Source organism: Sturnira hondurensis, unplaced genomic scaffold (genome assembly GCF_014824575.4).
Source record: "Sturnira hondurensis isolate 20B ecotype Veracruz unplaced genomic scaffold, ASM1482457v3 Scaffold0007865, whole genome shotgun sequence".
Classification (NCBI taxonomy): domain Eukaryota; kingdom Metazoa; phylum Chordata; class Mammalia; order Chiroptera; family Phyllostomidae; genus Sturnira; species Sturnira hondurensis.
Window position 1 is genome coordinate 2,536,094 of NW_028080496.1, and position 20,941 is coordinate 2,557,034.

A 20,941-nucleotide genomic window follows, 5' to 3' on the forward strand; every position below is an offset into this window, starting at 1 on the left:
CTGAGAGTCCAGTCCTGGCCTCGCCTTTGCTACCTTTGTACGTACTGACTTGGGAAAGGTATTTGTCGGTTGAACGAGTTCTTGTGAACCCTTGGGAACCGGGCCAGCTGATCCCGTCATTCGGGTCAGGGCTCCAATGAATTCATGGTTTCTTCTCTCAGAGAAGGTACAGACTTCCTGGAGAGACCAAACAGTGCATTAAACGTAAGAGTTCTTTTTCGAGCGCCAGGCACTAGGCAGTAGCCACACATTTATTGTTTTCAATTCAACAATATTTTGTGGAGGGCCTGCCGTGTGCCCAATATTTTGTGGGGGTGGGGCAAAGGAGGCATCCCGAAAGATAACCTCTGTCTTCAAAGCACGTTTAAGTAAACCTGTGTGCTGCCTCTTCACTTTAGAAATCAGGAAACCGAGTACCCAGCAAAGAGACTCGTCATAAGATACAGAGATACTCCGGCTAAGGAAGACCACCTGGCTCCTGAAGACCTGTTTCAGAAATCGGGAATGTGGTTTGCAGGTGAGGATGGAGTGTGGGGTGGAGCTGGACCCGTTCAAGCAACGCGGACCGAGTCAGCCCTGACCTCTGCCCAGGTGCGCACCTGGCAGCCCCCACCCTGTGAGTGCGCCGAGAGAGGGCTGAGAGGGTGGGGAGGTGCCCAGGGAGCCGCGGTTGGAACCCTTCACCAACACAAGGCTTTTGAGGGCTTGATGCAGGAACCAGTGAAGCAGCTTTTAAAGGTGTTGAACTAGGACAGCCTGGAATCACCTTTGCACTTGCTATTATGCCCAAGGTGAAAACAGCGAAAACAAAAGGGGACCAGGCTGAAACCATGGTTAAGACAGGTTCCCCCACCCCCACCCCCGAAGATGAGTTCAAGGCATGTAGGTCTGAAGTTGCCGCTGCCCGATGGTCCCCTGCCCCCTTTCAATGACTGTGTGGGACAGTGGTCCTTGGACTTGGGACTGCTGCTCCCGCTGCCGCCCAGTCCTTGTGGGGAGAGAACCTTTTAGCTGAAGTGATTTCTTTTTCCTCAAACTATTTTTTTAACTTTTTCTTTATTTTTTTAGAGAGAGGGGAAGTGAGGGGAAAAAGAGAGGCAGAGAGACTTTGTGCCTTGTCTGGGACGAGAGCTGGTGACACTTCACTCTGCAGGCCACACCTGCCAGACTCAGACTATTTTTTAATATGTTACTTTAGCTAGTGTGACTTACGTATAATTTTTTAATTACATAGAATCCCTTAATTGTCTGTTTAAATATCTCTTAAAATATTTTTATAGTATGTCTTTTTACTGTATTTGTTTTATGTTATTTTTTCCTTTCTGATGGTTTTTCTAATTGATTTGCTTTTTCAAAATGAAACTTACATACTTTCTAATTATAAAATCTCTATTTTGTCTGTGTGACAGGGGGCTAAGTTTGTATATTCTTAGGGAAAAATATGGACAAATACACACCAAACTTAATCATTAGTCTTACCAAGACACACAATTGGTTTACACTCACTTTGTGATTCTTTTGTATTATTTGTTTATTTCTAAGCCAAATGCCATAGATTATTTTACAATAAAAAATATTTTTAAAACTTAATAAAAGGTACATAAAGTTATGAAAATAGACACTGTCAAAATTATAAAGAAACAAAGTAATTCAAAAGAAATAAACCCTGTTCTCATTTTATGTGTGTGTGTGTACATATAATATGCATACATATATATATGTGATTATACTGGAAAGATATTTTATACAATTTTTTCTACTTACAAATATATTGTGGCCACTTTCCACATTTAAAAAATTGGCATCTAGCCCTGGCTGGTGTAGCTCAGTGGATTGAGCATGGGCCTGTGAAACAGACGAACGCGGTTCGATTCCCAGTCAGGGCACATGCCTGGGTTGCAGGCCGGTTCCCAGCAGGGGATGCACAAGAGGCAACCAAACATTGATATTTCTCTCCCTCTTTCGTTCCCTTCCCCTCCAAAAATAAATAAATAAAATCTTTTTAAAAAGTCAATACTTTTAAAAAATTGGCATCTATATTATTATACTTAATACTTGCCAGTAGTGAATTGACTGTTGTGGTTTATTTAATGAATTCCCCACGATAGTCATGGATTTATTTCAGTTTTCTGCCAGTATAGACAATGCTGTGATGAACATTCTCATATAGACATCTTTGAATAGTTTTAAAATATTTTTTTTGCTTTTGACATTTTATTTTGCTTCTAAATTTTTATCTCAAAGATGCCCTGCAGTAATAGTATTTTAGAAATGAGATTTTGATTGGGGCCCCCTCAAAGCAATAGATTTAAAATTCTGAGATCAAATCACCAGGAGCAGAATAGTAAAGGAAGTCTACGGCCATAGCACCCTGAACGTGGCCGATCTCGTCTGATCTCGGAAGCTAAGCAGGGTCGGGCCTGGTTAGTACTTGGATGGGAGAATAGTAAAGGAAACCGGTCCAGAACCTAATTAATGATCTCAGCTAATTAAAGCAAATACAAAAGGATCAGAGTCAAGAGACCAGTGGGGCGATTTTTCTGGAGAGAGCTGATGTTGGGCTAGGGGAAGGGTTGGAAGACCCCCTCTACCTCCAAGCTCGGTGAGGGGTCTTTGAAAGCACCCCTCAGAGATCTCGCTGTCTTTCCTGCAGATGGGCCAGTGGTGGCCTGAGGCTAGAGGATCAGCTGTTTTGCTGGTAGAGCCAGCGAAGGCTGCTGTGCCGGGACGTCTGCATCCCAGAGTTTGCTGGGACCCAGGATGGGGCCTGCTTCCCAAGACCCAGAAGTGGGCCAGCAGGAAGCCCAGAGCCAGCAAGGAGTCCCCTCCATCCTGCCTGTGAGAGCCAGCTGCATGGGTGAGGGGGCCTCGTTGGAGAGGCCTTGGACGGGGCCCGCCAGGGATTAGGCCAGGAATAGGTTTCTCAGCCCGGTCACGGGAACTTTAGGGGAAAGCTCTTCGTGATGGGAAACTCAGAGGGGGTCAGAGGCCGCTAGGGAGAGGGAGAGGTTGCGAGACACAGAGAGCGACAGGCACCTGCTCGCCCCAGGGAGCCTGCAGCTACACCAGCTGACACCAGCTCAAACAGGAGCTGTCTTGTCACCTTAGCCCCTCTGCTGCCTCCCACGCCAGCAGCTCAGGGCACAGGTGCGGGGAGAGAGGCCACCTCGTTCCCCCTTCCCCCAGGCAGGCTTCCATCTAGAGAGGCCCCGCCAGGGCGAGGAGGAGGCCATCATGATGCTGGCTGCACTCAGTGCGACTTTTCGGGCATTGTGTTGAACCACACGTGTAATTACGGAGTGGAGTCTAGGTCTTCAGCAGCCCCTAGGACAGGGTGACCCACCAGGGAGCAGAAAACCGCGGGTCTGCTGGGTCTGTATCCTGAGTGGGGAACAAGTCCCACCGTAAGCAGACATGGAACTGTGGGGAGGGGGGAGAATTAAGTTGCATTCGATTGCCATTAGATCTGTGCTTGTTCGAAAGCACTTTGGAAAAAGACCCTCAGCCCAGTCGGAAAATGCTCAGCACGTGGCCTCGAAAAAGCCCCCATTCTCTGCGGGACTGTGGCTGCCCCCAGCCCCGGCCCCTCTATACATGCACAGCCACGTATCTGAGACCCTCGGTGGAAACCTGGGACTCAAGTCTCCGTAGTAAGAAGCAACCCAGGAGACGTCATCTGACCTCTCTGGGTGAAACTTGAGCAGAAGTGGCAGGACGGCCTGGGCAGGTCTATATTTGGGCTTTCACTCACAGCAAGCCTGTTGCTATTTGCAGCCAGAGCCAGCTCGTGTTTCCATCGCCTTGGCTGCCCCGTCACAGAGCCCTGGTGTGATACAGGCAGGGGCGGCGCAGGGGAGGCCCATGGGCACGCAGAGGTCACCAGGAGGGAAAGCCTACCGAGCCAGGGTGCAGGATTCTAGCAGTCACCCACCGCCTCAGCGGTAAATGAAGAGTTCGCGGACCCTTAAATCGCCAGGCAAGTTTTCGGTTAGTGATATTCTAATGCGACTTGTATCATTGAGCCCCACTAACTTAATGCCACAGTGTTAATGCAACTCCTTTCCTTTAGAGACCAAGAGAGAGCACGGTAGATTTCAGGAGTGTGAGTTGCAGGGAGTTGCAGGCCCCTGCACAGAGGGAGTGTTTTCTGTGCCTTCCTGTAATCGTCCCGGGGATTCACTTCACCTAACGTGGGGTCAGTGCAGGCTGTGAAAGCCTTGGGTGCGGGTGATTCTTGCCCTGTGTGGAAAGTATTTTTAGTGCAGGGGCCCGTTTGCTAGAACAGTCTGGACCCCAAAGTGCGCATGTTGACAAAGCATGGTTCTGCGCTTTGGTTCTAATACTGAAAAACAGCCTGGTCATCGTTTTCCGCTCGTCGGTGCCTGCTCTGTCCTTCCACAGAAAGTTGTCCGGTCTGGACCGTGCCTGTGAGGCTGACCCGAACCACGTTGCTCGACATACCGCTCAGCTCTTTGCACAGGGTTCTGCGGCTGCGGCTGGGGGATTGCTCGGGGGTGCATGGCCAAGCTCCTAAAATGATAGGCAAAATCGTGCCCCTCTGGGCTCACTTTTGGGGAGAGAATTCACAGCTTTCAGTGGATTCTCAGAGGCATCTTGGACCCATAAAAAGTTAAAAAACATTTTGGAGGGGACTTTTCTAATTAAAGCACGGAGACACACCTCCCATACAGCACTTGCAAAAGCTGTTTTTATTTTTAACTGTACCCAGCGGCACAGAGGAGAAGCCATCTAGCTAATGTGTCCTTCATAGACCGTGATTTATCACTTCATCTCTCAGCCTCAGTTTCATCGTGTCTAAAACGACAACTTATTATTAATGTTCCTTTTTCCTCCATCTCTGAAGATTTGGTTTAGAAGCTATTTGGTTATAAAAGTCGTGGCTGGGGGGAAAAGGCGGTAACCTGGATCTTAAAAGGTAGTCTTGCTTTTTTTGTTGTCCTCACAATCTATTTCGTATGTCACGTTGGAATAGTTTAATCATATTTGTTTGTTTTTAAAGCATTTGGTTACCACAGTTTTTTAGAAAAGGGGCGTTAGGAACTGGACTGTGATAATGGTTGCGCAACTTGGGATATTTACTAAAAATTACAGAATTGTGCGCTTAAAACAGGTGGCTTTTCTGGCATGTAAATTATATTTCAATAAAGTTATTTTTTAAAGCTATTAGGGGATGAGGTAAGCAGCTCACGTACTTCCTAGTGTTACGTGGGCGTGTGTTGTTGGTGAAGTACTTGTGCAGGTTGGTGAACACGGTATGACGATTCTGTTGGTGACTTGAGCAGTTAAGCAGGAAAAAAACACGCTTCTCTAAACAAAAAGGGTCGGGGTTTTTTGCGTATGGATCAGTGAGTGGTCTTCAGACTTCTCTTTGCCTGTGAACAGCACCCTTAGAACATTTATATTATCTAAAAATAATATGGGACCCCTTCCTCCAGTAGGAAGCGAACTTTTCTTTGCAGGTGGTTTGAAGTGTAACCACACCCGAGCTGCTCAGATGATTGTTGTAAAAACTGTGAATGAGTTGAGCCCAATCCAGTGACCACCCCTGCAGCGACCTTCTCAGGAACGGAGCTTTTCCCCCTTCTGTGTTCCAGGACCCAGGATATCCACGGTTAGCCGCCCAGGAGGGGTCCTTCTGGTTCAGAGGGGCTGCCCAGGGCTTCCCGAGCCCCCGTGCAGGAGGGAGCTGGGGAGGGGCCGGAGCTGGACAGGCCCCCCCGGGACACCCACTCTTACCCCATGGATCTGTATGACTCCGGAGACAGGCTGCAGATCTTCCCGGCAGAAAGTGGTCGGATGAGAGGAGAAGTCGTCCCGGCTGAGATGACCAGCGAGCCGAGAGGGGCAGCGAAAGGTAAGCCTCAAAGAGACCTGGAAGAGGAAGTGGATGAACTTGTCCATTTGTATGGACTTGAAGATGATGACGAACTAGCAGACGAGTTTGTCAACGAGAACACGCCCAGGATAGAGGTTTCGGAATATTCTCCCCGCGTGGCGACGAGGGGAGAACTAGCCGTGCAGCAGAGAGACTGGAGACTCAGTGCCGAGGCAGCGGAGGCCGACGGCCTGGGCTTCGGCGGGTGGGGCTCAGAGGGCCAGTGCCAGGACCTTCGGGAGGCGTACCGGTACACGCACGGCCGCGCCAGCGAGGAGTACGAATGCTACGTCATCCCAGAGGAGGAGGACGAGGAGGAGGCTGCCGAGGTCTTCTGTGCCACTTGCAAAACTCCACTGAGAGAGGCAGACAAGGACCTGGATGAACACAGAGCACACGAGCTGACCCCGCTCAGCAAAGCGCTGGAAAGCGCCAAGGTAAGCAGGTCTCCTTTCTCCTTCCCTGTGACCTTGCATCTGCATCTCAAGGGCTCAGGCACGGACCAAACCTCAAACGCCTTGTGCAGGAGCGCGCGAGGGGATGCAGCACTGACCTCTGGCGATGCCCTGTTTGACAGGATGAAATTCACAAGAACATGTGCAGGTTGGAAAAGCAGATCATCGAGATGGAAAACTTCGCCAGCCACTTAGAGGAGGTTTTCATCACTGTGGAGGTGAGAGCACGTAGGTGAGCCCGTCAGACCCGTGCTGCTTCTCCCATCGGGGTCACTGCTGTCCCTGCCCCTGCCCACTGCACACGTACCTCGTGGAACTGACCACTGGCAGCATCTCCTGCGGAGCCGCAAGCTGCGGAGGCTGCGTCTTCCGCGTCTTTCTAGCCCCAGCCCCACCACAAGGCAGACAGACTCTTCCTTCCACGGGCCACCCTTAGCGAGGCTCTGCAAGACCCCCATCCTATCCTCGATTACTGCTCCTTTCCCCAGCTGTTTCTCATAAGATGAGTACGTTCTCACATCTGTCCCCATACACGTCACAGACCCCTGGTGTGCCCAGTAGGTCTGCAGTGCACCACTGAGGTGACATCCAGATGAGCAGACCAGGCCTGTGGACCTGGGGACTTCCCTTCCCCTGTCCCTTCGTGTGGACGCTCTCCTTCTGTCCACGCCGCCTTCCACTGACCAGCAGAAGCACCTCGTGTGAATCAGCTGAGCCCCAGGCCCCTTCCCTTTGAAGCTGGACCTTCTTCACCCCTAATCTGAGCGGGGCAGAGGGCCACCGCACTGACCCCCTCGGGGCCACAGAACAGGGACAAGCCCACCCCTCGGGAGCACAGGATGGTGGCCAGAGGGGAAGAGCCCGGCGGAAGGGACAGAGCACCCTGCACTGGGCACGGCCTGCTCCCTCTCAGGTCCAAGCGTCTTCACCCCGCAGATCAGAGAGCGCTTCCCCGCACCTTCGGCACTGGGGGGGGTGGCTCCCGCTCCTCCCTCTCGTCTGCCCTTTGGAGCAAGTCTGACGCACATAGTAGGTGCTCAGCAAACACTCCCGAATGATGGGTCCTCTCCTTTGGAAGTGTCCCTGTTGTCTGGTGAGGATGACGGCCACCTGGACCCACAGAGCCGTCCTGGGGACCAGGAGCCAAGATGCTGTCATCAGTGTGTCTTGCCCGTCTGGCCCCAGGATGAGAGCTGTCCTGACCCTCCCTCTGTTTCTGCGCCTGTGGGCACCACCGGGCCACACCCCTCATTCCCCTTTCCCTTCATCTTTCTCGCAGCTGCTGTGAGAATCTGTGTGGTCCTGGCGTTTGTACAATGTTGTCCAAGCATCAGGGTGTGGGGGGGGGGAGGTGTGGTCACAAGACATTGAGAGCTCAGGTGGGCCTCTCCCAGGGCAAACGTCTCCGTGTTAAGGTCCCAGGTTCCAGTGCAGGCTGACTCATCACCAATGATCAACTGGGTTGGTCGTCATGGCAATGGGAGGATGGCGAACGCGGAGGTGGTTTGAGGGTGAGGAGCGGGTAGAAAATGGAGGGTAAAGAGGAAGACAGAGAGCAGTGCTCTCTGTTAGGAGTGTCGCTGGGGCTCTAGCTGGAGACCCCGGTCCCAGCAACCCCTGCATCCACCCCAGTGTCCAGGCAAAAGGTGACAGGAAGGGACAGAAGCATCCCTGGGCAGAGACATTTTCATGCCCCGAGGACTCTGTGGCTGACACACCACAGGCACCAGAAGGATGGCTGAGGTCCACTGTCTTGCAGGAGAATTTTGGAAGACAGGAACAAAACTTCGAGTCGCATTACAACGAAATCTTGGAAACGCTTGCTCAAAAATACGAAGAGAAAGTGCAGGCTCTAGGGGAGAGGAAGAAGGAGAAGCTGGAAGCCTTGTATGAGCAGCTGGTCAGCTGCGGCGAAAACCTGGACACCTGCAAAGAGCTCATGGAGACAGTGGAGGAGATCTGCCACGAAGAAAAGGTGGACTTCCTCAAGGTCAGTCGGGGCGCAGCAGGCAGCATGTGCTGGGGTGACGGGGCCACAGCAGGTCAGACTGTCCCCTCCGTGCCTGGTGGCGCCGGAGTCGGCTTTCACAGTCAGCGTCCATTTTATCCCAGCGGTGTTCGTGATGGGACTGTCACCCTCGAGTGGTGAGGTGGGTTCACACACAGCTGACCCCTTCCCTCCACCGCTGCTCAGGTGGCATCAGGGCCAGTTCCTCTGTCCTGGTCGCCAGGGACCTGTCCCCCTGTCTCCCCTTCCTGGAGCTGAGCAAAAGCAGTGCCCCAAGGGCCCTGGCCACCTCCGACGGCCTCTGGGAGCTCTGGGAGAAGGCTGTCCAGGTTCGACAGTCACCTCCAATCTCCTGCATGCAGGGAAGATTTTAAATCTTACTTCATAAACTGAAACATGCAAAAAAAAAAGAATCTTTTTCTTAATTTCCTTGAAGCCTAGTGAAATCTGACACCAGGCCCTCCAGGAGCTGGGCTGTGGGAATTTCCGTCTCCCAGCCCAGCCCCCTCTCCTCACAAGGCCCCACAGGAGGAGGGGCCGCCTCGGTGTCCAGGATGCTCCGGCGAGGGGGCTCAGCCTCTGGAGCTTCCTGTGTGCCTCCTTGGCCTCCAGATTGAGACTGAGCTCAACCGGCTCCCTCAGAACCCCACAGCGCCACCTTCTGGCCGTGCTGGGGCCGAGGGACCTGGGCCTGAGGCTGAGAGCAGTTGGCAGGCCCCTCCGGAGCCCTCAGCGCTCAGACCTTTCCAACCAGGGGCCCCTTGTCCCCCCATCCCACTGCCTCTCGAGACAGAATCCAGTAGGTGGGGAGAGTGATGCTCATTAAGGTGCCCTTCTCACTGTTCCTTAATGGCGGGGAGAGGTCAGAGACCCCCAGAATGTCCCTCGGGGGAAGGACAGGCGGTTGGTTAGGCAGACAGTGCAGGTCCCATGCTGTGAACCGTGAACCATCTTTCAGAACCAATGCTGGAGACCGTCCTCAGCGTGGACAGTTCTCGTGTGGCCCAAGTGAAGAAAAGTCACGTGGACGAAACCACACCGGCTTCGTTCGCATGGCTTTGTTAGAGTGTGGGGTGTGGCTGGTGTTTTTCTTTTTTACCAATTTCCCAGCTTTATTGTATGTTTAGATTGTTATATAGTTTTCAAAAATCATTTCCAAAATCAGTGTAATGCTGTCTCCTTTCCCCTCCTCTTCAGGACGCCGTGGCCATGGCTGACAGGTAATACTCCGTTTTCACGTGTGTCTTCCTGTGTCCCCTCACCTCTGGGTCTAGGGAGATGCAGCCCCATGTGGCACATACTCTCAGTCTTGGTGTGTGTGTGTGTGACCCTGAACTGAACGGCACCGGCTGCTGGACCGCGGTGTGGGGTCACCGGACACCCTGGGCCCGGGTCTCAGAGTCTCAGGCTGGAGGGAGCGTTTGGGGAGGCCTGGCCAGCAGGTGGGTGGTCAGATCTCCTCCACGAGCCCCTCGTCTCTCCAGGAGGAGCTGAGGCCCCCAGAGTGTCCCCAGGGTCCCCCAGCTGGGCCAGTACGCAGACTGAGCACTGCAGAAAGCATGCATACCACAGAGGCAGATGGGAGGCCAAATCCTGCACCCCCAAGGCCTTGGGTGTCCAGCCAGCCTGGGACCCGCCTTCATGTCTACAGACAGGGACAGTTTTGTGGGAGTTAAGTAACACAGTGTCTGAAAAGCAACGTGAACACTGAAGTTTCAGGATATGACAGTTAAGACATGGGAGCTGGCAAAAGACAGAGCTGGTTTCGGGTTCTGTGACTGCCAGGCAGCAGGTGCACGGAGACCCCGAGCCCCACTCTGAGGCCAGAAAGTGGAGTCCCCAGGGAGTCGTACATGTTGGGCCTGGCCTTGTGTCTGGGTGGGGTCTATCAGAGGCTGTGGGTCTGGGGCCGGGCGGCGCACGCCCGCCCACTCCCACCTCTCCCCTCTAGTGCTCTGATCAGCCCACCCGTCCCCAGTGGCGACCTCCTGCGTCAGTCACGGGGGCAGCAGAGCCCTCTCTGTGCACTGCCAGTGGCCCAGCCCAGCGAAGACTCCGAGGAAGATGCTCTCCGTTCTCGTCAGCGTGTCTTTTTACGCCCACAGACTCAGAGAATTCCTGGAAACGGAGACAGACGTGGACATCTCCACGCAGCCCGCCTTGGAGGACCAGACCTTGGACTTCTCCGACGTGGAGCAGCTGCTGGGCTCCGTCAACGCCGTCCCCGGTGCGCCTCTGCCCTGCGTGCCGACGCCCCGGCACGTCCAGCCTCCCTGGGCTTTGAGGGGGACACTTGGGTGGCCAGAGAAGTCATGTCGATCTAGAATCGGGTATTCCTGCCCCCTGGCTTCATGTTTTTGTCTTTGTGGCTGGTAAGGGTGGGGACGGAGGCTGATGCCCTGGGCGAGTGCCCATTCTCCCTCTCCAGGATGCCGGCACCTGGCTCGGGGCAGTCTGGAGTAGTCAGTGTTTGCAGTTCGCCCTTCCTTGTAGACACCTGCCTTCCTGTCTGATTTACACCAAACAAGCATCCTGAATCTTATTTCCTTAACATGCACGGTGGTTAAGAGATGAGCTTGGGGATGGATGGAGTTGGGGAGAGTCCCGAGTTTGCCACTTCCTAGCTGTGTGACTCTGGGCAACTTACTTCACCTCTCTGAGCCTTGGTTTCCTGGTCTGTAAAATGGACATGATCATTCCCATGGGGACAGCGTGCGAAATGAATGAGGTACTGTGTGTACAGTGTCACATGGTGCCAGGTAGCGCTCCGAAGCATCACTGGGATTACATACTCCAGAGAATAAGACTAGAATTCAGCTGTTTAAAAAAAAAGATTTTATTTTTAGAGAGAGGAGAAAGGTGGGAGAAAGAGGGAGAGAAACACGGATATGTGAGAGAAGCCTTGATCGCACGCTCCCACCCAGGGACCTGGCCTGCTACCCAGGCATGTGCCCCCACTGTGAATCTGAACAGTGCCAATCCGCCGAGCCACCCCTGTCGGGGCTGGAATTCAGGGTGTTCACCTTCCTCCCTGGTTCTTTTCCAGCTCCTTCGGCCCCAGTGATTAACCCACAGGCCCCCAACTCCGCCTCGGGTTCCTCGGTCCGCGTGTGCTGGAGCCTGTGCTCCGACGACACGGTGGAGAGCTACCAGCTGTCCTGCCGGCCCATGCGGGACGGCCTCTCGGGGAAGGACCAAGCAGGTGAGGCTCTGCCGGGGACACGGTCACGCTCCAGAATGGCTGAGGCCGCTCAGTGGCCCTGGGGAAGGTGGCGGGGCAGGGGTGCATCTGTTCACCCAGCGCCTTGGAGGGAGTTCCCTCATCTGGGAGCCACCCAGGGGTTGCGAGGCCTGCAGGCGAACAAGGCAGAAGGGGCTGGAAGGGCATGCTGGGGCCTGGCTGGGAAGGCGTGGGTGGCAGGGGCCAACCACCCACGGGGTGGGGGGTGGGGGGTCTCACCCTCCAGGAGGCGGCTGGGGCTGGCTCACAGGGCACAGCTGTGCACCTGCCGTTCCCAAGCCTGTCAGCTGGCGGCCTGTTTGCTGCCATCCCATTGGCCAAAGCCGGTCACATGGCAGAGGCCTGTGCACAGGGATGGGAGGAGTCCGTGGCGGATCTTGGGATTTGCAACTTGGAGTTCGATAGAATGAATGAGGAACCTCCTGGCCAGTTTGGGGGTTGAATTCTTCTTTTCCCCCAGAGTTTACAATGACGGTCAAAGAGACATACTGCTCAGTGAGGAATCTTGTGCCAAATACCCAGTATGAATTTTGGGTCACAGCTCAGAACAGGGCCGGTGTCAGCCCCGCCAGTGAGCGTGTGGTGTACATGACAGGTACGTGAGCCACGTGTCCCCGGCTGGTCCTTCCCGCCAGGGCGCCAGAGTCACCACCCTCCTCATGGGGCAGGGGTCTGGGTTTCATTTTGATGGACAGCGGTACCTGTGTATTTTTTTTTCTTTTATTTAACACACCAAATCCACGTGCCTGATATGGTAGGGACATGTTCTCATAGTTGGTGTCAAAATGTCAAAGACTACTGCCCTCGGTCGCAGGACTGTTTGAACCTGGCAGCCCCCCTCCACTCCGGGGACCCCTGACAGGTGTCCATCCCCTGGTGCCCGGGACCGTCCAGCTGCCGTAACAGGACAATGTACATGGGGCAGTGCACGGGCCGTGGCCTGTGTCTCTCAGGTCTGCAGGGCAGGGGTCCAGGCGGCTGACCTGGTCCACAGGCAGCTGTCTTTCCGCCATGCCCTCCGTGGAGGGAAGGGGCAAAGCATTTTCGGTTCTGTGCTATATTGAATCTTCTCCACTCTATGACCCAGTCACCCCTCCCCCAAAGACTCCAGATGCCATCACTTGGGGACGAGGTTTCAACCCGGGAACTTCGGGGCGTGCACATTCAGTCTGAGGCACGTGGTTTGATTTTGGTGCCCCGAGTGCCTTTTGTGGGAAGAGGGGCTGTGATGTGGGAGCTCTGGCCCAGATGGCTGGGCGTGAACAGCGGGGGCTCTCCTCTCCCTCTCCACTGCGTTTAGCGCCTTCTCCCCCCGTCATAAAGAGCAGAGAGGTGCGGAGCTGTGAGGAGGCCGCGCTGATTTGCTGGGAGTCTGGGAACCTGGACCCCGTGGACTCGTACACGGTGGAGCTGACCCAGGCAGAGACACCGGGAGCCTCAGGAGTGACTGAGTGAGTCATGGGGGCATTTGTGGGGCTCAAGAGGCGCCCCCCCGACACAGCAACATGGCTCAGGGAATGTGTGAGGCCTGCAGGGCAGGTCGGAATTTGTGACCCACGCACCTAAACTTTAGGTGGCTTAGTTTTCCTGAGAAGTGGCAGGAGTGCTTTCACTGGAGGCGGATGACGCGGGAATACGTGGTGAATCCTCAGGTTCGCTGTCTCGCCCTAAGGTCTCCCACTCACTCACGCAGCAAGCACTGAGGGCCAGGTGGTGCCAGGGCCTGTGCCGGGCTCAGGGACGAGACGACAAATTCCCTGCCCTCACGGAGGTGACGGTCAGGTGGGGAAGACAGACTAGAAATGAGAAAACAAACAAATGCATGAGATGTTCTCTGAAGGAGAAATACGTGCAGTGGAACAGGAATGGCGATGGAGGTGGGAGACTGGTCCGGGCCCAGCGGCGGGGCGGTCAGCTGAGACAGAACGGGTGGGAAGGACCGAGGCCCTGGCACAGTGGGTGCAGGGACGCTCCCGGGAGAGCAGTGAGATGGACGTGTCAGGGGGATGGAAACCCTCCCTGCTAGAGGGGAGGGGGAGGGAGAACGGCCAGTATACGTGTCTGTGGTGGACGGTGGTTGGAAACACGATGTCCCCCACCCTGGTTGGGAAGGGCGGCCGGCTACGGGGCTTGCGGTGACTGCGTCCTGCTTCCTTGCCCAGGTCCGTCGTGGGCATCCCCACCTGTGAGTCGCTGGTGCAGCTGCAGCCCCGGCAGAGCTACACGGTCTATGTGCGCGCCCTCAACGTAGGGGGCCCCAGCGCCAGAAGCGAGCCCGCCACCGTCTGCACCACAGGTCTGTGCCCCAGGCCACACACTCTCTGGGACCCACGGGGCCACTCTGTGGCAGACCCAGCGCAGCCAAGACGTTGTTGGAATACAAACGACCACAGACAGGAAGGCCTGTCGAGCCAGGCCGGGAAGGGGCTCGGAGGTGGTCGGAGCCCTGAGGCCTCTTCTCACAGATGGGGGACCGGGGCCTGAGTCGCACAGCAGTTTGCCTGGGCAAGCGCTAGGATTCAAGGTCCTCTGCACACCCCTCGGGGGCTGGCCACCCTGCCCCTGGGGGCAGTTGCCTCACCCCCGGCGGCAGCATCTCTATGAAGTCCCGGGGAGGGCCATCGCTGGGACTCGTGTCCCCATCCCGCCATCAGTGCAGCACCTCGCCACCTGCAGGCCTGGCTGAGACCTGCCACCACCTCCTCCCAGGCCCTCTCTGGCCCTGGTGGGTGCCCACATCCTCAAGTCCAGCTCCCCCCTTCTCACTTGCCATCGTCACGTCATCAAATGGTCACATTTCACATCCAAGTCTTGAGTCAGCAGGGACGTGACTGGAAACATTCTGCCCTCGCGCCCCCTTCCCCCCCCCTCCCGCTGTCCCAGCACAGCTGTGGCTCTGGGTTCCGAGCTTCGGCCAGCTGCTTTCTCAGCCACCNCCCCCCCCCCCCCGTCCCAGCACAGCTGTGGCTCTGGGTTCCGAGCTTTGGCCAGCTGCTTTCTCAGCCACCCTCGCCTGTTTCCTTATCCACAAATGGAAATACCAACACAGGTTTCCAAGGGTAATCTCGAGGATTGAAGGAGATGAGACGTGCAAACTGCCGAGCTCAGTCAGGGCCCGGCGCCGGTGCACCGCCGTCCCCGACACCCTGAGGGCCCTGCCCTGAGGGGCAGCCTGAGGCGTAGTGTTCAGGAAGCTCAGCCGCGACCTGCAGTGCTGCCCGTGCCTGCGTGGCGGCCCTGCGGAGGGAGGAGCCGTGGGCCGCTGACCGCCTCCTGGGTTTGCGCCCCAACAGGCAGCTGCTTCCGCCTCAACGAGCGCACCTGCCATCCCTGGCTGACCGTTTCTGAGGACGGGCTGACCGCGGTGCGCAGCGAAAGGACAGCCCCCCCGAGGGAGCCGCCCCCCAGCAACACCCGCTTTACCGGGTAGGTGCCGTCCCCACCGCTCACAGCAACACTCAGTGAACCTCCCTCGGATGTGCTGTTGTTCAGGTGGAATCGGACCGGCAGCTGCAGCCCTGAGGGGGAAAGAAACCCCAGACGTAAATGAGGGGATGGGGCCCGGTGGTGGGGAGAGGCTGGTGCGGGCAGAAGAGACCCGCTGTGGCCACGGAGGGCCGGCCGTGTTGCAGGCAGGGTTGCTGGGGCGGGGGGTGCTCCGCATGGTGTGAGGCGTGTGGCCCCCAGAGGCAGCTCTGCTGGGACCAGGGGTGTCCAGCCTGCTGCCCGCGGGCCACATGTGGCCTGACACAAAATCACACATTTACTTAAAATACGAGTTGTTGTTGTTGTGTGTGATTATGTGTCGCAGTGTCTTTAATGTGCGGCCCAAGACAACTCTTCAGTGTGGCCCCGAGACACCAGAGGGTTGGACACCACTGGCCGAGCAGTTGCTAGAGCTTGTACTGGGTGGTGTTGAGGCAACCGGTTGGTTTACACCTCGCTTCTTTCTGAAGACTTACAGTAGGGGCGGTGCGCGCCCGTGACGTAGAAGACTGCAGTGTGGAAGATACGTCAGTGTGAAATGGAACCATACATGGTGCAGCGGAAAACGCCCTCATCCTCTCCCGCCGCTGCCCATTCTGCCCAGGGTTGGGGGCACGGGGGGCAGAGNAGCATCTCTACAAAGTCCCGGGGAGGGCCATCGCTGGGACTCGTGTCCCCATCCCGCCATCAGTGCAGCACCTCGCCACCTGCAGGCCTGGCTGAGACCTGCCACCACCTCCTCCCAGGCCCTCTCTGGCCCTGGTGGGTGCCCACATCCTCAAGTCCAGCTCCCCCCTTCTCACTTGCCATCGTCACGTCATCAAATGGTCACATTTCACATCCAAGTCTTGAGTCAGCAGGGACGTGACTGGAAACATTCTGCCCTCGCGCCCCCTTCCCCCCCCCTCCCGCTGTCCCAGCACAGCTGTGGCTCTGGGTTCCGAGCTTCGGCCAGCTGCTTTCTCAGCCACCCTCGCCTGTTTCCTTATCCACAAATGGAAATACCAGCACAGGTTTCCAAGGGTAATCTCGAGGATTGAAGGAGATGAGACGTGCACTGCCGAGCTCAGTCAGGGCCCGGCCCCGGTGCACTGCCGTCCCCGACACCCTGAGGGCCCTGCCCTGAGGGGCAGCCTGAGGCGTAGTGTTCAGCCGGGACCTGCAGTGCTGCCCGTGCCTGCGTGGCGGCCCTGCGGAGGGAGGAGCCGTGGGCCGCTGACCTCCTCCTGGGTTTGCGCCCCGACAGGCAGCTGCTTCCGCCTCAACGAGCGCACCTGCCATCCCTGGCTGACCGTTTCTGAGGACGGGCTGACCACGGTGCGCAGCGAAAGGACAGCCCCCCCGAGGGAGCCGCCCCCCAGCAACACCCGCTTTACCGGGTAGGTGCCGTCCCCACCGCTCACAGCAACACTCAGTGAACCTCCCTCGGATGTGCTGTTGTTCAGGTGGAATCGGACCGGCAGCTGCAGCCCTGAGGGGGACAGAAACCCCAGACGTAAATGAGGGGATGGGGCCCGGTGGTGGGGAGAGGCTGGTGCGGGCAGAAGAGACCCGCTGTGGCCACGGAGGGCCGGCCGTGTTGCAGGCAGGGTTGCTGGGGCGGGGGGTGCTCCGCATGGTGTGAGGCGTGTGGCCCCCAGAGGCAGCTCTGCTGGGACCAGGGGTGTCCAGCCTGCTGCCCGCGGGCCACATGTGGCCTGACACAAAATCACACATTTACTTAAAATACGAGTTGTTGTTGTTGTGTGTGATTATGTGTCGCAGTGTCTTTAATGTGCGGCCCAAGACAACTCTTCAGTGTGGCCCCGAGACACCAGAGGGTGGGACACCACTGGCCGAGCAGTTGCTAGAGCTTGTACTGGGTGGTGGTGAGGCAACCGGTTGGTTTACACCTCGCTTCTTTCTGAAGACTTACAGTAGGGGCGGTGCGCGCCCGTGACGTAGAAGACTCCAGCGTGGAAGATACGTCAGTGTGAAATGGAACCATACATGGTGCAGCGGAAAACGCCCTCATCCTCTCCCACCGCTGCCCATTCTGCCGAGGGTTGGGGGCACGGGGGGCAGAGGGGAGTAAGAAGCAGTAAAGGTCTTGCCTGCGTTAAAAAGTAGAATTCCACTGAGTAAATTTTGAAGATGTTACTGGTTTTACTCAACGATTGGTGAGTGGGGCAGCATGCCATCCAACAGGAGCTACGTGGAGCTGTGCGAAATGGAAGACCGGGGTTCACTGGACTCCTGAGTTCTGTGAGGTTTCAGTCTCTTTTTTAATGAACAGGTGATCCAAACCTTTGGTTTTGTTACTAAAAAGCCTCCAGAGTCTTTACTGTGGGTTTGTCTCCTCTTCTGTTGCCAGCAGTGTAATGATCTCGTCTCCCGCGCCAGTCAGGCGAGAGCTCCGGGTGCGCCCCTTTGCAGGCGAGGCGCGCTCCCCTGCCGCCCCGCGCACAGAGCACCCGCAGACCGACGCAGTGGGCGTCCCTCACCGCACAGCCCGGCGGGGGCCGCCTCCAGTCACGGGTGCTTCCCTTTTCCCCAACCAGGTGTGTCGCTGTCATGGGGGACCTCGTTCCGGTCCGAGGGCGCCACTACTGGGAGGTGGAGGTGGACGAGCGTTCGGACTACACGGTGGGCGTGGCCTTCGAGGACGTCCCTAAACAGGAGGACCTGGGGGCCAACTGCCGGTCCTGGTGCATGCGGCACGCGTGGGCGCCACCAAGGTAACAGCGGGCGAGGGTCTTGCCAGCAGCCGTTGGCACCGGCAGGGTGCGCTAGGAAATGTTCTGGTATTTTGGGAGCGTTCCCAGCCCCTCCCCGGAGGTCCTGAAGGGCCAGAGCAGCTTTGGGCACTTCTCCAGATGAAAACGGCTCAGGCTCCTGGAGGGCGTTCCGTGCGGAGCACTGTTCTACACCTTACATGCGCTCCCTCATTTCCCTCTCACAAGCGTGTCATCCCCTTTTATAAGTGGGAAAGCTGAGCCGCAGAGCGGTGAGGACCCGCCCCACATGCATTCAGAGCTGGGACTCTAACCCAGGCATGCTCTGCTTCAGTGCTAGGAAACGAATGCACTTCCATCTTCGTGAGCAAATGCGGGAAGAGGCTTCATGGGTAGTCTCTGCTGCTCAGCACTGCCCTCTGCACGGGACAGTCCCACAAAGCAAGGGACAAGGGACATTGTCACACTTGGAAGGCCATGGTTGCAACTTCCCTTTATCTCACAAATGGCCAAAAAAAATCCACTGCACCACTTTCCCAGCACCCTGGTCCTACGGGCCCTCCGACCCACCTTGGCCTGCTGGACCCCCTTAACCTGTCATCCAACGCTCTGTGCCCACGAGCCTCCCTTGCAGTTGAACACTGGTGGTCGTGCTCCCCTGTGCGTGGGAAGGCCAGCTTTCCCTGCTGAGATATTGAGTCTACAGGCAGGGAAAAACCGGGGGAGTGTAGGGAGAGTAGGGGTCTGTGTGTGGGGAGTGGGGAGAGGACAGAGGGGGCAGGAACGTGACACAAGAGCTGAGCACCACGGCGGCAGCAGAACCTCGTCCGGTCCCAGCTTGGACAGACAGGTACGAGTGGAGGGCGAGGGTCAAGCGTCCTAGCTGACCCGTGTTGGTTGGCTCGCAGTCATAGATTTCACGGGTGGTGGGAGGAAGGTAGAGGGAAGGGTGTGCGTGGCTTCTGGGGGCTGGTCAGTGAAGAACAGAAGCCAAGGGAGATGGGAGGGTTGGACGGCCCATGGAGCGTCTGTGACAACCGTGTGGAGTGGCCTGCTAACACACGCAGCTCTCCCCGTGTCTGCAGGTGGCAGGCTGGGGAGTCCCCGTGGCCGGTTTGCGTTCAGCCAGTTCTCAGTGCACACAGGACAAGCCGTGGGGAGTGTGCTGGAACCACAGGGCCCTGTCCAGTGACGGCCCCAGGGAACCCTGCCGCTCAAGGGTCTGAGCCCTCGGTGCCTCCGAGCCCTAGTGCGCAGATGACACCAAGGGCCCGCCATGGGACAGGCGAGGACACCCCCGTTCCAATTCCCTTTGTTACAAAGGATTTTCAGCCTCAGAATCCAAATTTTAAAACATGTGATATGTCTATACAAATTTGGATAATACCATTCATAAGTTTCTTAGCTTAAGAGGTTGCTCAGAAACAAAGCTTACACATACACGTTTCTTAGGACAATTTCAGAAAAGAGCTGTAGAGAATAGTTACAGAAAGAGTCTGTCACTTTGGTAGTCATTAATAAAATAAGACATAGAAGTATTTGAATACAAGTATATAAAATGTTCTGCGAGTGGCCTGTCTACAGAATTTCCGAAAATCTCTTATGTCAACATTTAATTTTCAGGCATAAGTATGAATTTCTACACAACAAGACGACTCCAGATATAAGAATAACAGTTTCCCCAAAGAAGATTGGCATTCTGTTAGACTACGAAAATTCAAAATTGTCCTTTTTCAACGTGGACATCTCTCAGCACCTGTACACATTTAGTTGCCAGCTCCCCCACTTCGTGCACCCCTGTTTCTCCTTGGAAAAGCCCGGGTGTCTGAAGGTACACAATGGCATCGCAGTGCCAAAGCATGTCACGTTCTACTAGACGAGACCATTTCGCCCAGCTCCCTGTCTGTCTGCCGACCTACCCCCCTTAGCCACTCACGCCTCCACATTCGAGCACCGTGTGCCCAGTGCAGCCATGGCTCCTGCTGCGGCCTGGCAGACTGGGCGCTGGCCCGCGCTGCCCCCGGCCTGGGCTGCCCCCGGCCTGGGCTTCCTCCCGTGCACTGCCGCCTGCGTGATGCTGACTCGTGTCCCGGCCTGGCTGCAAGATGTGGGCTCGCACCAAATGCACTCAGAGATTCTTCAGCTTGTCAGACTGTGTGGGTCTGTTTTTGTATGTGCAGCATAGCTCAGACTCCAAGGCCGACGGCTTGGGGGAGGGGACGGGGAAGAGATGCGTGTCAGTGGCTGCAGCAGCCCAGCGTGCTCATGATGTCCCATTAACCAGCTGAGAACGGAACAGAGAGGGAGGTCGCCCAGAGGATGGGAAGCCCCGTGTCCTCCCCCTCCTGCCTCCCCTGTAGTCAGTAGCACTGTGCTGCGGTTTCCCCACTGCACACGCTCCTCTGAAGGAACTTGCCCCATCCTAGTTCCCAAACCACCTCTCTGCCTAGTTCCATGAAGGCAGGGACAGTGTGTCCTGTTCCTCGCTCGGTCCCCAAGGGTTCACGCAGAAGGGTGCACCGAGTATTGAATAAACGAGTATTTCGCTCATCCAGCCACTGCTCTCCGGTCTCTGCAGCGTGGGGAAGACGGGACACCACCAGCACTGCACACTTCCTCCTGTCAGTCTCCCACACACGCGCGGTGCTTCCCCCATGCATATCTGGTGGGGAGATGAGTGGGGGAAATGGAAAACACAGTGAGTTGTAACCGACTCTAGGAATGTCCTGTAATGCAAAGAGAACCAGATTTGAAATCAGGACCTAGGTCTGGTTGCTCCTTTGTCACTACTTGCCCCGGAGAAGTCGCTATGTTCCAGAGCTTTCATTTCCCTTTAAACAAAATGAGGAGTTTGTTCTTGCCTCACAGGATTGGGAGGTTTCATGCCAGATGTGAGTGGGCACAGCAAACACAGGCCATTCTGGGACCTCAGTGCCCGGCCCCACTGGCTGTGCTCCTGCTTCTGTCCAGGTTTCCCGTCACCACGGAGCAGGCCTGCCCTGCCAAACTGCATCACTGCCCCGAACATGGGAGGTTCAGCCCACGTGAACTACCTTGGGCTGAAGATGCTGCTGCACGTTATGAACAACACGATGTACACACGTGTGCACTGAGAACTGTTCCCTGCGGCACCACGGAGTG

The 20,941-nt window shown here is 56.2% G+C and overlaps 1 protein-coding gene across 2 annotated transcripts; it reads left to right on the forward strand.

The window, feature by feature from the left end:
• The first annotated feature begins 80 nt into the window (after positions 1-80).
• Positions 81-20,354, forward strand: FSD2 (fibronectin type III and SPRY domain containing 2). 2 transcript variants are annotated; one of them, XM_037053531.1, is made up of 14 exons: positions 81-204; positions 399-517; positions 5,616-6,333; positions 6,474-6,569; positions 8,111-8,341; positions 9,557-9,579; positions 10,465-10,586; positions 11,406-11,561; positions 12,061-12,195; positions 12,901-13,051; positions 13,763-13,896; positions 14,894-15,026; positions 17,627-17,803; positions 19,424-20,354. In XM_037053531.1, exons 3-14 carry the CDS (start codon positions 5,761-5,763, stop codon positions 19,674-19,676), a joined length of 2,184 nt encoding a protein of 727 aa, XP_036909426.1. In that variant the 5' UTR covers positions 81-204; positions 399-517; positions 5,616-5,760; the 3' UTR covers positions 19,677-20,354. The 2 variants fall into 2 exon arrangements, with proteins under 2 accessions (XP_036909426.1, XP_036909427.1); XM_037053532.1 differs by lacking the exons at positions 81-204; positions 399-517 and having other exon boundaries at positions 5,152-5,632; positions 5,787-6,333.
• The last annotated feature ends 587 nt before the right edge of the window (positions 20,355-20,941 follow it).

Bases quoted from the DNA above. Each gene is read 5' to 3' on its own strand.
- FSD2 (XM_037053531.1), top strand. From the start codon at position 5,761: ATGGATCTGTATGACTCCGGAGACAGGCTGCAGATCTTCCCGGCAGAA. The intron at 11,562-12,060 runs GTGAGGCTCTGC...CTTTTCCCCCAG, and splicing joins CTCGGGGAAGGACCAAGCAG to AGTTTACAATGACGGTCAAA. The intron at 12,196-12,900 runs GTACGTGAGCCA...CACTGCGTTTAG, and splicing joins GCGTGTGGTGTACATGACAG to CGCCTTCTCCCCCCGTCATA.